This window comes from Adiantum capillus-veneris, chromosome 28, assembly GCF_014529385.1.
Source record: "Adiantum capillus-veneris isolate H3 chromosome 28, ASM1452938v2, whole genome shotgun sequence".
Lineage (NCBI taxonomy): Eukaryota > Viridiplantae > Streptophyta > Polypodiopsida > Polypodiales > Pteridaceae > Adiantum > Adiantum capillus-veneris.
In genome coordinates, this window is record NC_140958.1 from 124,059,832 (window position 1) to 124,072,618 (window position 12,787).

Sequence of the window (12,787 nt, forward strand, 5' to 3'; positions counted from 1 at the left end):
CTGCCGCCTACCGTCCTCCTGCCTTGTCCAATACGTTTGGCCTCCCTCCCCCCGAGCCTTGACGGCCGAGAATGGTCCTTCACCACAATTCTCCTCCCCCATGGCTCCCGGCATTGGCCAGTCGCCAAGGGGTCGAAGAATTATGGGAAATGGTCCCTGCTGGGCCATTCCCTACCCCATCATCAAGCTGATCTAATACTTATTAAGCGGTCTAGTACTTACGAAGGTCATCACTACGTTGTTATACTTATTAAGCTGTCATGTTTAGCACTTATTATGTTGGCTGGACAAGATTTGTTCAGTGCCCTGAAATGGAAATGCATCGCTTTGTTAACACATTTTTTTAAATAGTAGGAAATAACACCAACTTCTCTCACGTAACAAGTGAGTTTGGGTTCTTCCACTCTTCAAGGCAATGCCAATGCACATACATGTTACTTGTTGATGTCATTAACCATTTACCCCGCCCCGCCCATTAGAGAATTTAGCTGAGACAAAGTTGCACTACACATGACACTGCCCAGCTTACTATGAGATTCGAGGTCACTTACACTGCCTGTTCAGAGAGGGCTTTTGACCGCTCTCTACAGTCATGGGGTAAGAGGACCAAGGATGTCTAGGACTATTTTAGCTCAAGCCACGCAGACACGGAGAGAGCACGATGAGAGGAGAGGCCGACCAATCTCAAAGCCGGATCATAAGACTTCTAAGCAAACACTGGGCAGCACGAGGAGCAGCTACCACAACAAAGCTCACATTCTCCTCACACAAGAGACACGCTGATGATCAGTCCAGCGAATGAGCTAGGGAGATCCAGGCACCCACGACTGCCAAGGACTCCACAGCATCGACAGAGGCTGCATCAGAGGTTTCAAAACACTTTGGCCTACCATGTACAACACCCATGAAGGAGATTGTTCACTGGCTACCAACGATGGATCTTTTGTGCTTTAGCTCTTTTGAGGACTCTTACCCATTATATCCCCACACAAACCCAAATTAGTTGTATTTGCCCTCAGTCACTACTCTAATAAATCAGTGTCAATTGGTCCAGACAACAAAGAGCAACTAACCATGGAGGACAGAGAGCAGGCACCAGTCTTCACAGCTGATAGCCAGACCGCAGAAACAAATAAAATTTTGTAAATTCCAAAGACAATAAGCTGAGGAGTCTCGCAGGCATTCTCAAAGTAGTAGTTTGAGTCAGACATGGTTGAAGGAAAACACATGAATTGAGATTAAGAAGCACGAGTCCACATCCAGGCAAAAGATGCTCTCCGGAGAGTACAAGGCTTGGCACACCATGCAAGCACACAGGTACGACAGACTTGAGGCAAAACGTACTCAAAACAGGTATATCTTGGATCAAAAACTTATTGATCAGGACTGGACACCTAAACTACAAAAGCTTTGAGACTTGCTACCAAGCTGAAAAAGAGGCCTAGTAGGCGTCAAAAGAGCCCTCACCACAACATTCCGGACACTGCTGGCAGATGCCTGGACAACAAGAAGCAAGATATGTGCAAGTGGCAATGCTAGGATTCTCGCAGGTTTTCAGCTGAAGGAAGGTTAATCCATCATGGGCTTACAGGATTTGCAACACGCATTGATTGATGCATCAAGTAGACCAAACAGGATTTCACTGCTGTAATTTACAACTTTACATATATAAAGATCTGCATTCACTTTTCCATCACTACCTCTCATCCTCCAGCATACATGGAAAACCTGCACGCAGATCAGACCCCAATAGTTTGGTCCAATACAATAACCTTCCCTTGTATGCCTTCTAGAAGGGCCTTCTTGTAGTTTATTACCATTCTTGACGCGTCGTCTTTCCCCGCATTCGTCGCACTCTCCCCATTAGCTGACTTAGGCTTGTTTTGATCCCCCCCAGAACTCACTTCAGCTGTCTTAGCTTTGCTGCTGGACTCTTTCTCATCAGAGACAATTTCCCTGGCATTCGTCTTAGACACCTTCTCCTGTTGCTTGTAAGAGGTAGAGACACTTTCCTGGATGTTCTCATCCTTAGGACAGCTCTTGGCTGTTTTGTTGGAGTCCGTATCATTGTCTACCTTCAGCTCGGCCACTTTATGAATTATACTATCTGCTGTAGGTTTCACACTACCGACTTCAATGGACCTATCCACTGTACCTTTTTCACTATCAACTTCCACGCATCCTCCGTTCTCCTTCACCTGATTTGGGACAGCAGCAGCGCCATTGCTTGTCCTCTCCATAGAATTAGGAGATCTGCTATTCTCTTTTCCAGACTCTGAAGACACATCCACCACGATATTGGCCTTCTCAGAAGCTCTTTCTTTAATCTGCCTCACCACCTGCATAAACAGAGGAGACACAAACCTGTATTACTAGACAAGATTGGCGATTGCAATGCTGCAAGTGTATGATGAAAATACCTGCTGCCGCAACTGTTGTCTTGACTTCCTTTCCTGCAACACCCTTTGTCGACCATCGTAGAATGCAAAGTCGTCGAGTAAGGATGTTCTTGTGGGAAAAAACTTGAATATTTTCAGCATTTCAAGGCCTTGATGGAAGTGCACCTGCCGAAAAATGGAGTAAACCACAACTTCAAACCCCAAATAAGCGATAAACAAACCAAAGTTCTGTGAACTACTCAACATGCAGGCCTGTGCATCCATCAGATAAAACTTTCGACGCAGAATCCGGTAAGAAAAAGTCACAGAATAAGACATCTCCAAAAGGCTACCTCTTGAGTGTCACGACTGTGTGTCACAGGCTTATTGTCATTATTGGACAGGATTATGTGCCTGAAATGGCCATTAGGCACATCCTTGATGATGTGCCATTTGACAGGCAAGCAACCATTCCACTTCCCTTGTAGCCAGAAATCCATGTTCTTACCAAAGTCAACAGGCCCAACCATCTCAGCCACCCCGCAAAATTGGCCACTGCAATTGACCTGAAAATGGTCCATTTTAAGCAGTGAAGACCAGAACTAAGTATTAGCGACAGATATACACTGAGTCAATGAAGAACTTCAACGCAAAGACATGGGCACCATAACTAACCGAGAAAAAGAAGAAGACCGGACACAAGGTTGAAGGTGCCTCTGATTTCTCCTGAGCCTTCCTGTAAGCTTCGTCCAATCGTTTGTTTCCATTTGGCGTACTTGACCACACACTGTATTTAATACTTTTGTGCACATCATCTTCGCTATACGACTTAATTATGAAAAACTTGGCTGCCTCATACGATACTTGAAAGTCATCCTTGTTGTAATCACTCCTGTTGACTGAGCTGCATAGCTGCTCTGGAATGAGCGATGAGTGATTACGTACCTCTCCACCTTCCTGAACAGGGAGCACTTTGGATTCTATTACTGATGGTTTTAGAAAAGAGTCACCACAGGCCTCTGGAAGAGCACTGTTGACAGGCCCATCACCCTTATTCTGTCCTTTTGAGACATCCTTAGCCCTCCAGTTGCTCCCTGTTGAGCCACCTTTAACTGAACACCCTTTTAAAACTCTTCCAGACATGTTAGGAGCAGAATGCACTCTTGGAAAGTTCTGAAAGCGTCCAGGTCCACTACCAGGCAGCGGTGGGGCACCATTCCCATGCGCACCAATGTTCTGTTCATATGACAGTTGCACAAACCATTGGCAAAATTAGACAAGGAGCGTAAGCCAAAGACAGCTAAGAAAACAATACGCATCATGAAGACACTGTAAACAGGTCCAAAATAACAATGACCTGTGGAGAAGGTATTGGCTGAAAACCCCTCATAGAAGAGTGCCATTGCTGTGGCACATAGCAGTCATACCCCATCGTAGATCCATAAAATGCACCATTAGCAGTTGCTGGGTAAAGTCCCCAATGATTAGAAGCATCAGGCAGTATGCTTTTGTGTCCAGCCTGATAGCCTGGCTTTCCTGGCACTCCAGGTTTGGCCTTAGCATTTTGGGTACAATCCTTTACATTCAGCTTCTTGGCTCCAGCCTTCGTCACTTCTTGCTCTGCAGGGTAATACTGCATAAGCCCAGGTGGCACCTGCTGATAATAAGGCCCATACTGCGGTCCACAGTACCCCGTTGTTCCAGATCCCATATTTGACATGTAAGCCCCTTGAGGCTGTGAGCAATAAGGAGATTGCTGTGGAAACTCATAACCAGGGGCATAGTACATAGACTGCCCATTCTCAGCAAGCATGCCCTGCATTAGACCCCTATGAGATTTTGTGTCAAGGTCAAAACGACAGCACATAACAAGATACACTGGAAAGGCTCGCTTACAGAGAATACGTGTCTTGTATCACATCCCACACCTCCATCATAGCTTGCCAAGACAGGTATACTATAGCCTGCATAGAAAGAAGCCTTCACCTTTAAATCCATGACAACGATGGAAGAGGCGCGACAACTAGAGCTAACTATTGGCAGACAGCTAGTAGCCTCACTTTCAGGTAGACTTACCAGCATTGGCCGCTTCAGCTGCTCCATCTAATCTTTTAAACTGAGTAGCATCCCCATTCTTGTCGTCGGAAACATGTTCCTGCAAAGCAAAACATGCAGGTCTTCAAATATTGCAACCAAACAAACGCTGCCTACATTGCAGGGTCCATCTTGTCAAACTAGGCGTGTGGGAACCAATAACATGCATAGCCTTCACAAGTAAGAATTCCCCACTGTAAGAAAATTCATGGTAAAAATTCATACTGGCATAATCTGCTCAGGCTATTCATTATACTCCAAAAAAGTGAACAATTGTGCTGCTGATAATGGTCAATGTTAAAAAGGCCTGCCTTGTTTTCTTCCAGCACACCAACCTATTATAGTTCCAGAGTACTTCTAGACTACAGTCATGAACTACAAAGTTTCAGGTCCCGAAAGCTCAAACAGCAAAGTACAGAACCCTTCCATTCTGAGACCCACACATGAATGAAAATGACTAGCCTCAGGCACCACGTAAATCCTTGCTGCACTACAGAACAATAGAAATATGTACATTTCAGCGAGGAAGAACTTTCAGTGCCTATCCATCCTAGTTCTCCCTTAAGCTGAAGCGAGTAGACTATACCTGAGGTAGGTCCCCTTTGAAACCACCACCCATAGTCCGAACCGGATCACCTGTATCTGAGAAAGTTAAGAAAATTGCCAGCTCATAAACTTACAGTTTCCAAGTATATGCCCACAATAAGAGTCCCTAACCAACAACAAATCCAAAACTCGGGGACATGTATGAAAAAATAATAAGCACGGGCTGTCTGGCAGAACAATAATATCCTTCAAACGATATTCTTCACACAGCTGTCCACCCACTTCCCATTGACAAACCATCACATCCAAAATTCAACTCCAGTGAGTATCTCACCAACCCCATTTAAGAACTTCGGCTCACACATAGTCCATGCACCCCTTTTTCTCCATTTCTGACCCTTTCACCAGGGCCCTTATTCATTCCCCCTCCCACTTAAATAATCCTAATCTTCCATCTGGATGGGTGTCAAAAACTTACTGCGACAATATAAACACACATACAAAAAATATAGTCTTCTTGTAACAAAATGTTCTTGTAAAAGAACCACGGGTAAAAAAACTATCTCCCATAGCACGCAGAAAAAGACAACATATGCCATAGACTGCACGAAAATTTTGAAAATTAAATAGTAACGATGCACACTCGGACTCTGAGCCTCAAAAATTGCACAAAATTAGGATGGCGCCTCAAAAATGAGCGCGAAAAGACAAATTCGAAATACAGAGGGGATCAAAAACCGAGTTGAAATGAAGGAGCATGCCAGCAAGAAAAGCCACAAACGAAATTGGAAGAAGAAACACGTCGACGACAGAGACTGAAGCAAAACGCAGTAGATCTGGAGCCTCATTGCAGGAAAAAGCTGGAAAATCAACAACCGAACACGCGGAGAAGGAAAAAGAGTAGGAAATGCTTGCCCGGAAGGATACGGTGAGCCGAGTCAGGCGCCGCGGCCACCACTTCAGCCAGAGCCATGGAAGCCGCAATAAGCCGAATTTCTGTAGAGGGGCAAGGTACAGGAACAATGGCGAGCTCGAAAATGGAGCCGGAAGCTGCAGACTTCAGGAGCAGAAGCGGCCGCCACGCGCTGGGAGGGGGAGTGAGTGTATGTGGAGAAGCGGGAAGAAGAAAACCCTCTTTCTCTCTCGCTCTCTCAACGACGACCTAAAAGGGCGTACAAGTGGAGACCCCTCCTACTTTAAAACTCTCCCTTCACAAAAATTGTAGCCATTTCCCATTTTTTCTCCCGCACAAATTCAATATATTAGGATTTTTAATTTTATATCTCTTTTTTTTTTGAATTGTCTAAAACCCCAAAGACTATGAGAATCCTTTTGGAATTTCATATCCAATAATTGTACAGATTTTTATTTGTAGGTCACTCAAAAACCCCCCTTCCTTGCGTGTTTTTCGCACCAAAGTTTCGATATCGTATGGAATCGGAGAACAGAGCCCTAGTAGCCGGCTTAGAGGAACCTCTAGTATGCCCCCACGATCGAGTGGCATTAAAACCCAAAAATTGTGTAGATGCATGGGTTTTCTTTCGAAGTGAGTTGTTCTCTCGACGTGAAAATGTGCCCCAAGGATCCCTATCATGTAGGTATGTGCTCTTCTTCTCTCTCAAGATTTTTCTCCTTCCCTTGTTGGCACCATGCCAGACACTCACATAAGATAGAGAAGGAATCCCTTGCCTCACACACTCACACTCTATACTCAAGGCCTTCCCGTATCCTCAAGCCAAAAACGTTCACACTTTCCCTTTCTATGTGTCTCTCTCTCTCACACACACACGCGCGCGCGCTTCTTCAATTGCTCTAGGCTAGCTTTACAATTTTGATTCCTATTCCCAAAAGCCCATTACGTGTCACTCCTGGCACGTCCATATTCTTCCCTTCACTTTCATCTTGCCATAGTGGGGCTCCTTTAAAGGAGCCTAGTCATTAGAGAGATTTTGATCATAGTAAAATATTTGTTCTCGAGTCGTTCCTTGATTTGAGTGTGTGGTACACGCTAGGTTTGATGATTGGAGCAAAGCATAAGTGTGAACATATGGGTTTCTTTCCTTCTAAGAAGGCATGTTTTATTGGGTGTTTGACATACATTAGATTTCATGATGAAAGCAATGACAAACTCTATATTCTTTGATCCACTATGCTTGTTATCTCTTGTGTGTTCGAACTAAGCGCTAGGCTAGGCAAAATTTGTGTGTCCAACGATCCTTCCCTTCCCGCTCGAGTTTTGGTTTATAAACCCCCCTTGCGCTCTCCTTACAAAGGAGCTTTTTCATGATCACCAAAGCTAAAACAAAGAATATCCTCCATTTGAATGGCATTATTCCTTCTGCTACATTGGTTCGAGCTTTCGAGACAAAATGCTTGCATGCCTCAAAGCCTCAAATCTTTCGAGACAAAATGCTTGCATGACTCAAAGCCTCAAATCTTTTAAGTCTAGCCAATCTAACCCTAGTCTTGGTCATTAGGTTGGACATGTAGCTCCTCCCTTTGTGAGATGCTATCTATGACCCAAAGGGAAAAGAAAAGAGAGAGAATTTATCTTTTTCCTCTGATGGATGAGCTACCTTTTGAGTCATCCCTCTTGACTTAGTTACCACATGTGTGAAGATACCAAAGGGACCTAGAACTTTGTACAAGAGAGGGCTCACAATTTTGAACCCATTTGTAATTGATAAAAACACTTAAACATAACATAAATAGAGGTTGTCTCAACAAATGTCCTTACCCCCCACACTCTTCTCACAAGGTTCTTTTCTTTCTTTCACTTGAGCCAATCACATTGTTAAGCCTTTTTTTTGTGTGCTCACCAAAGAATAAAATCTTTCGAGCACATTTTTTTCTCAAAGTATTGTCATGCGAGGAGACACAGAACAAATACCGAGTATTATTGGCCAATCGAGCCAAAGTCAAAGTTCCTCCTTGATCCAAGAATGTGAAGTCAAGGGATGGGGGTGGTTGATGGAAAGCTTCATTGCCATACAAAGAGGTGGCCCAGCGTAAATGGATAATAACTCAAAACATGTAAAACTTACCTATATGTGGATCTTCAACATGACAATGAGCACTAACCATATATATCATGAAAGAGCAAGCCTCGATTGTCATGATTATATTTATTATGATGCTTCAAAGTGGCTCTTCCTTTGTGAATTGCTTGAACATACCATGCCATAGATTGTGGAACTCTTGGAAGATGTTCCCACCCCCTGCAGGGTCCTCCTCTGCACCCCGTCACTCTCAAGGATGCACCTTTCCTTCCTCTGCTCCACCATCCCTGCTTGCTCAACATTTGTTGTCTCGAACATGGTCGCATACAATGCGAGAGTATTCTCTCAGGGACCTGCACTTGCAGCTCTACTTCTTGCCTAGCATGCAGTGCACCATGGCGACTAGAGAGAGAGAGAGAGAGAGAGAGAGAGAGATTTTCATGTGCAAACTCTCACAGCATTCCCTCCCCTTCCTCATTGTCGGCCCCAAGGCCTCCCACCACCCTCGTCACTTGTGGACCTACCGTAGACAAAGAAACATAGATGTTTCTCACTAGAGATGTGTACATCAAAGAGAAAAATATCTTGATCACACTACACACACGTGCCAAGAGGAGAGAGAGAGAGCGATGATTATTCTTCCACCCCACCCTCGACTTGTTGACAGTCTGCAATACCCTGACTACCCCCTCCCCCCCCCCCCCCCCCTCCCCCCCCCCCCCCCTGTGCGGATTTCTCTTGTGTGTCTCACGCTGCACTTTGAGATAGAGAACCCATGTAATGCTGATCCCCTCTCTCTCCCCCCCTCCACATGCCATATCTCCCTTTTTCTCCTCAAGTAGCTTGACTTTTCCCTTTCAAAATCCAAGACATCTTGGCAAGATTCCACTTAATGAGACATTTTGGCCCACCTACTATTCGCGGTAAGCTCGTCTTTAATTCTTTCACACCTCTAGTTATGCCCTTTTATAGTAGCTACTGTGAGAGAGCTATTGCAGGAGACATGAGTCATTTTACTTTCCTTCAAGTTGGATGCCTAGTGACTTCATTTCACAATATAATTTTTAGAAAGAGCATTCACTATGGGAGAAACGACTCACATTGATTTCATTCTTTGTTTTTTTTGGCAAAACTCACAATGTTGAGTGTATTATATTAGCTTGACCAAAAAAGTTACAAATTATAATCATACTCGATCCAAGCCATGACGTCTCCCAGCACCCATAGATACATCGGTTGACAAGGGAGCCACCCTGTGACACTTTGAGAAGGACCTCTACTTGAGCAATGTTAGTGGATCGCCGCGACAGACGTCTGCAGCATAGCTTTTTGGTACTAACATAATGTCAATACTCAGGGAAGTGACTCGGATGGGGCACGGAGACTCTATGAGATCGTTAATCTCACGAAGTGAACCTTAAAAATCAAACACACTAGCTCAACAGGCAAACCAACACTCAATGATCAGGGAAATATGTCCATGTCCTTTCTCACAGCTCTAGGTCATCACTCCATTTCAGCACTTAAACGGACTCGAAATGCAACGAAACTTTAGGAGGAGGTCTAGGACACCTAGGGACACTATCCTACCAAGTCTGGTCACAATCCGACAAGGTACCAAAATCACCATCCATCATGAAAAAGGTCCTGAAAAGTACAACAGAACATGCCAAAAATGTCGTCCTATGGTCTAAGAACACTCTCCTATGGTTAAAACGACTAAAAATAGTGATTTAAGCACTCAAATTTGCAATTAAATCTCACTAACACGTAGTCACGAACCACAGCAAAACTGACAATGCTTACACTAGAATGAAAGATCAAAGAAAGAGGAACACAATGCAAGTTTCGAAGTTGAAAACTGATTACCCATTCATTAATTGCGATGATTACAAGTTGGAGCAGCTTGTAGCTTGAGCGAATGTTTTCAGGGCTCCCTTATTCTTCTAAAGATAAGCCTCCTTTCACATTAAGGTTATTGATCTTTATACCTAGGGCATTCTAAATGGCCAGTGGCCGGTTCATGTGTACCTTTATAATTGTCATGACAGAATTACAACTCAAGGAACTGACTGTTACTCTAGAATTAGGATTTACTCGGCAAAATAATAAACTACAAATGTGGTGTTCGGCTTGTGTTTGGCCAGTTGGGCGCCCGTTCAATCTGTCCTAAAATATTCTCCCCTTCCTAAATCGTGTCATCCCTTGACACGACCTTGTGCAGTCTTGTTGTAGGGTTGTCTTCAGCTTTGTCTTCAAGGTTGGTCTTCAGCTTGGGAAGTGCTTTGTCGTTGATGACGCTCCCCCCTTCCTTGAGTGATTCATATCTTCCGTGAAGAGTTCTTTTGATGTTTCTATCTTTGTCATTAACTTGCAATACTTCACTAGCTTCAGCACTACGGAACTCCTTATGTTTTGTTGTTGGGAGCTTTTTTGCTGAAGTTATCATTGTTTGTCCGTTGTCTTTGTATGACATTCTTCGTCTTTCCACTGATCGTTGAATCTTTGTCTTAAGTTTGGTCTTTAGATTCAAAGAGCTTTGGTGTTGATGACACTCCCCCCTTCCTTGAGTGATTCATATATGCCATGTTGTTGATACGTGACTTGATCTTTGATTATCTAAATAACTTTTCCTCTCTTTGTGGCCAGTCTTGTCTTTGTGGCCAGTCTTGGCCACGATGAAGAACGAGTTTAATGTTTTTGAGTTTATAGAACCAATCCTCTTTGTGGCGTGGACTTTATGATGGGTATGCTTTCCATGTCCACTGTAATTTGAGTTGTTTGCAATAGGCCACCAATGTTGAAGCACTGTGTGAGCTACTTTTGAATGATGTTGATCACTTTTCGCGGAATTTGTCATTGCTTGTCGTTGTAGGCCATTCTTTGACTTGCCATTTTTTTATGGAGGTTTGTTATTGCCCTTGAAGATAAAAGATGCTCTTGATAAGCATATGAAGACCTGCATTTTTTTGCTCCAAGTCGTTGTCGATTGTTTTGGGTAGCCATTTTTTTATTGCTGGTGTAGAAGGAATATATCTAATTCTCCTAAATGATTTTCTCATGTTAAACTGATCATTTAATATGGGGGAGAACCAGGGGAGAAAAAGCTTGAATATTGGTTAAGCTGGCAGACCGGCCACAGTAGGGATCCAAAGGGAGGGGCATCTGCAGAAGAGCAATGTGCAACAATGGGCTTTAAAGACCCTAAGGTTTAGCCCATTAAGACTTCCAAAATGCTAAGGTTCCAAAATTCAAAGGTTGTGTCCAATGGTCAAAGCTTAGCAAAATTGGATGCTTGTGTGTACAAAAAGTCTTCAAAGGTTCCTACATAGGAGGGGGAGAGCCCTTGAAGTAGGGGATGAGAGAGAAACTCATACACACACACAAGAGCTCCCTTTGTACACAAGGGAAAAGAGGGACACATGTCAGCTCCCTAGCCCAGATGCCCACAAGTTGTACTCAAATCCTATTGGATGGCCTTGGAGGTGGACCAATGAGAATTAGGCTAGAGTAAATCTAGTTTAATTAATTTAAAAATACTTAATAAAAGAACCAGTAAGAATTAAGCTCTCTAGAAGACTATTGGACAGTCTCCCAAAGGGTCCAATGAGCATTCAACAGCCCAATGGCTTGCCTGATTCCTATTGGCCAGGAGACAAAGGGGTCCAATGATAGTTTAGTTGCATTAATTAATTACCTAAAGCTCTCACAAAAGGGGAATTGTTGGAATTAGGGTTGCAGAGAAACACACACAGCTTGGAAAAGACGAAGGAAGCTCAAGGCACACAATAGAGAGTGTGTTACTTAGTGTGCTATGGAAAGATAGAGAGCCCTAGAGTGATGGGCGTATATACAATGCACAGGGGAAAAAACCTCCTAAAGAGGGAAAAAACGCCCCGGCGGTCCTAGTGTGTTCACACACATCACTACCACATGTATATGGTAACAAATCCCCCTTGGAGTGATGCGGTGAACGAGAGCTGGCACATGAGTAAAGGGAAGTGCCATGCCCTGAGGACAGGATCAGTCCACAAAGGGAGTAAGCCAAAGCTTTGCGGAAAGCTTCAAGCTTCTCACGAGACAAATGCCTTTGTGAAAAGATCTGCAAGGTTGTCCTGTGTTGGCACATAAGCCAAGCTGATCTCTCCTGCTGAGAACCTCTCTGACATAGTGGTAATGCACCTCAATGTGCTTTGTGCGAGATGTGAAAAACTGGGTTCTCGCAATGCCAATGCGCTCTGACTGTCAGTGTAGATAGTGTTGGCAGTGTCGGTCCAACACCCAAGTTGATAAGGCTTCTGAGCCATTACACACTCAACCGTAGCTGTGAAGACTGCCCTGTACTCAGCCTCACAACTCGAAGTGGCCACAGTAGGTTGCTTGTTGCTCAACATGATATACATGAACTGCCAAGCATGAAACAAAAACCATGTGGACACTCGCGTGTCAAAACAACCAGGCCAATCTGAGTCCGAAAAAGCATGTAAGTCTGGCGGCAATGATCCCCCCTTGGGATAAACAAGACAAGATGTAAAGTGCCACTAAGGTAGCGGAAGATCCTCTTGACAGCCTGCCAATGCCTTAGACCCTGGGCTATGCATAAATGTGCTGACCTGCGAGATGCATAAATGTGCTGACCTGCGAGACTGCAAACTGAATATTGGCCTCGTGTTGCATACATAAATGAGGCAGCCAACAGCAGTTTGGTAAAGAGTGACATCAGCAGGATCGCCAGCATCATGTAGACTCAACTTCAAACCTGTTTCCAGG

General features: G+C 44.1%; 1 protein-coding gene across 2 annotated transcripts; it reads right to left on the reverse strand.

Annotated features, from left to right (window-relative positions):
* Nucleotides 1-1,341: 1,341 nt before the first annotated feature.
* LOC147421238 (uncharacterized) lies at nt 1,342-6,173 on the reverse strand. 2 transcript variants are annotated; one of them, XM_086505117.1, is made up of 10 exons: nt 5,946-6,173; nt 5,059-5,114; nt 4,455-4,533; nt 4,275-4,342; nt 3,736-4,194; nt 3,054-3,614; nt 2,732-2,944; nt 2,421-2,564; nt 1,818-2,339; nt 1,342-1,497 (listed from the first exon to the last, which is right to left on the reverse strand). In XM_086505117.1, the coding sequence occupies exons 1-10, from the start codon at nt 5,989-5,991 to the stop codon at nt 1,381-1,383; spliced, it is 2,265 nt and encodes a 754-aa protein (XP_086361243.1). In that variant the 5' UTR covers nt 5,992-6,173; the 3' UTR covers nt 1,342-1,380. The 2 variants fall into 2 exon arrangements, with proteins under 2 accessions (XP_086361243.1, XP_086361242.1); XM_086505116.1 differs by lacking the exon at nt 1,342-1,497 and having other exon boundaries at nt 1,624-2,339; nt 5,934-6,129.
* Nucleotides 6,174-12,787: the final 6,614 nt, after the last annotated feature.

Bases quoted from the DNA above. Each gene is read 5' to 3' on its own strand.
- LOC147421238 (XM_086505117.1), bottom strand. From the start codon at position 5,991: ATGGCTCTGGCTGAAGTGGTGGCCGCGGCGCCTGACTCGGCTCACC. The intron at 4,534-5,058 runs GTATAGTCTACT...TTTGCTTTGCAG, and splicing joins TCAAAGGGGACCTACCTCAG to GAACATGTTTCCGACGACAA. The intron at 2,945-3,053 runs GTTAGTTATGGT...GACCATTTTCAG, and splicing joins CGGTCTTCTTCTTTTTCTCG to GTCAATTGCAGTGGCCAATT.